At 46.0% G+C, this 1,349-nt stretch overlaps 1 protein-coding gene across 1 annotated transcript; it reads right to left on the bottom strand.

Annotated features, from left to right (window-relative positions):
* Positions 1-650: 650 nt before the first annotated feature.
* Positions 651-1,143, bottom strand: LOC311603580 (apolipoprotein C-I-like). Its single transcript, XM_084792544.1, has one exon. It carries the CDS (start codon positions 1,097-1,099, stop codon positions 800-802), a length of 300 nt encoding a protein of 99 aa, XP_084648670.1. The 5' UTR covers positions 1,100-1,143; the 3' UTR covers positions 651-799.
* Positions 1,144-1,349: the final 206 nt, after the last annotated feature.

The raw sequence follows: 1,349 nt of genomic DNA, 5'->3' as shown, positions 1-1,349 counted from the left end.
GGTGTTTTCTCGGTGAGTCTGAGTCTGGCTTTGGTCTAGTCTTTCCTCTTCCACACTTTGGAATGTTGATTGATGATGGTTAGTGTTAATTGTTAACTGGACAGGATTAGAACTCAAGTAAGAGGCGTGGTACTGGGTGGGTCTAGAAAGCATTAACCAAGGAGAGAAGGCCTGACCCAGAGTGAGTGATGCGTATCCAAAGTGACTCAGATATAAAGTGGTCTGAGGAAAGAGCGATGTTTGCTGGCTTGCTTCATTTCTTGCTGGCAACTTGTGTCTATCCTGTTGCTGCTGCTGTTCTTTGCTGGCTTCAGACTTCAGCAGAGTTTGCCAGGCAGTGGTGGCTCACGCCCGTAATCCCAGTGCTTGGGAGGTAGAGGCAGAGGCAGGTGGATCTCTGTGAGTCCAAGGCCAGCCTGGTCTACACAGAGAAACCTTGTCTCGAAAACCCAAAACAAACAAACAAACAGACTCCATCATCTAGGTCTTTCAACATGGACTGAAGCCAACAACACTTAAGGAATCTTTAGGGTTTTCAGGATGGACTGAGAGCTACAGGTTCTCCATGTCTCCAGCACACAGAAAGCTTTTTTTTTTTTTTTTTTTGGGCTTCTCAGTTCCTAGTGTGTATTTCTTTTCTTTTCTTTTTTTTCTTTTTTTTCTCTTTTTTTTTGATTTGAGCTCTTTATTGTCCCTCAGCCCCGACCCCAGCCCAGAGCTCTTCAGGGAATGCTTGTTCTTGTTCTACAGGCCTTTTATTGGTGTGGGATAACGAGGGACCTGGCACATCTCGTAGACCTCAGTCCGTGCTTCGAGGCGACCGGCTAAACACACAGACAAATGTGTTTTTAAGTTTCTCTTTCACCTTGTCCAATGCCTCTGAAAACCAGGTCCGGGTCTTGGTCACCAACTCCTTCTGTTTGATATGGTCAATGGCTGCCTTGGCCTTGGCCTCCAAAATGTTCCCAAACTCCTTTAGTTTATCCAGTAAGCACTCCAATGTGCTGGAAAAGTCAGGGGCTGCCTGGGTGGGGGCTGGGCCTTCCAAAGCCATGGCCAAGGCCATGAGCAGGACAGGAAGGGAGGTGAAGAGCCTCATGGTGGCTGCAGGGCACCCTGGATCTAAGCCTCTGACAGGAGGACTGTCCCTAGTGTGTATTTCTTGTGAGTCCTCTTTTAAAATATTTCTACCTCTTACCATCTTTGTTCCTCTAGAGACTCCTGCCTAATACAGAATCCCTTTTCTATGCCATTGTATATTGGAATTATGTAACTTTTTTTCTTTTTATCCCCCAAGGATCACTTTTTTTCTTTCTTTTTCTCCCCCAAGGGATCACAATTAAAACATG

The sequence above is a fragment of the Acomys minous genome (genome assembly GCF_964271855.1).
Source record: "Acomys minous genome assembly, chromosome: 8".
Lineage (NCBI taxonomy): Eukaryota > Metazoa > Chordata > Mammalia > Rodentia > Muridae > Acomys > Acomys minous.
This window is presented reverse-complemented; position numbering and strand designations above follow the sequence as displayed.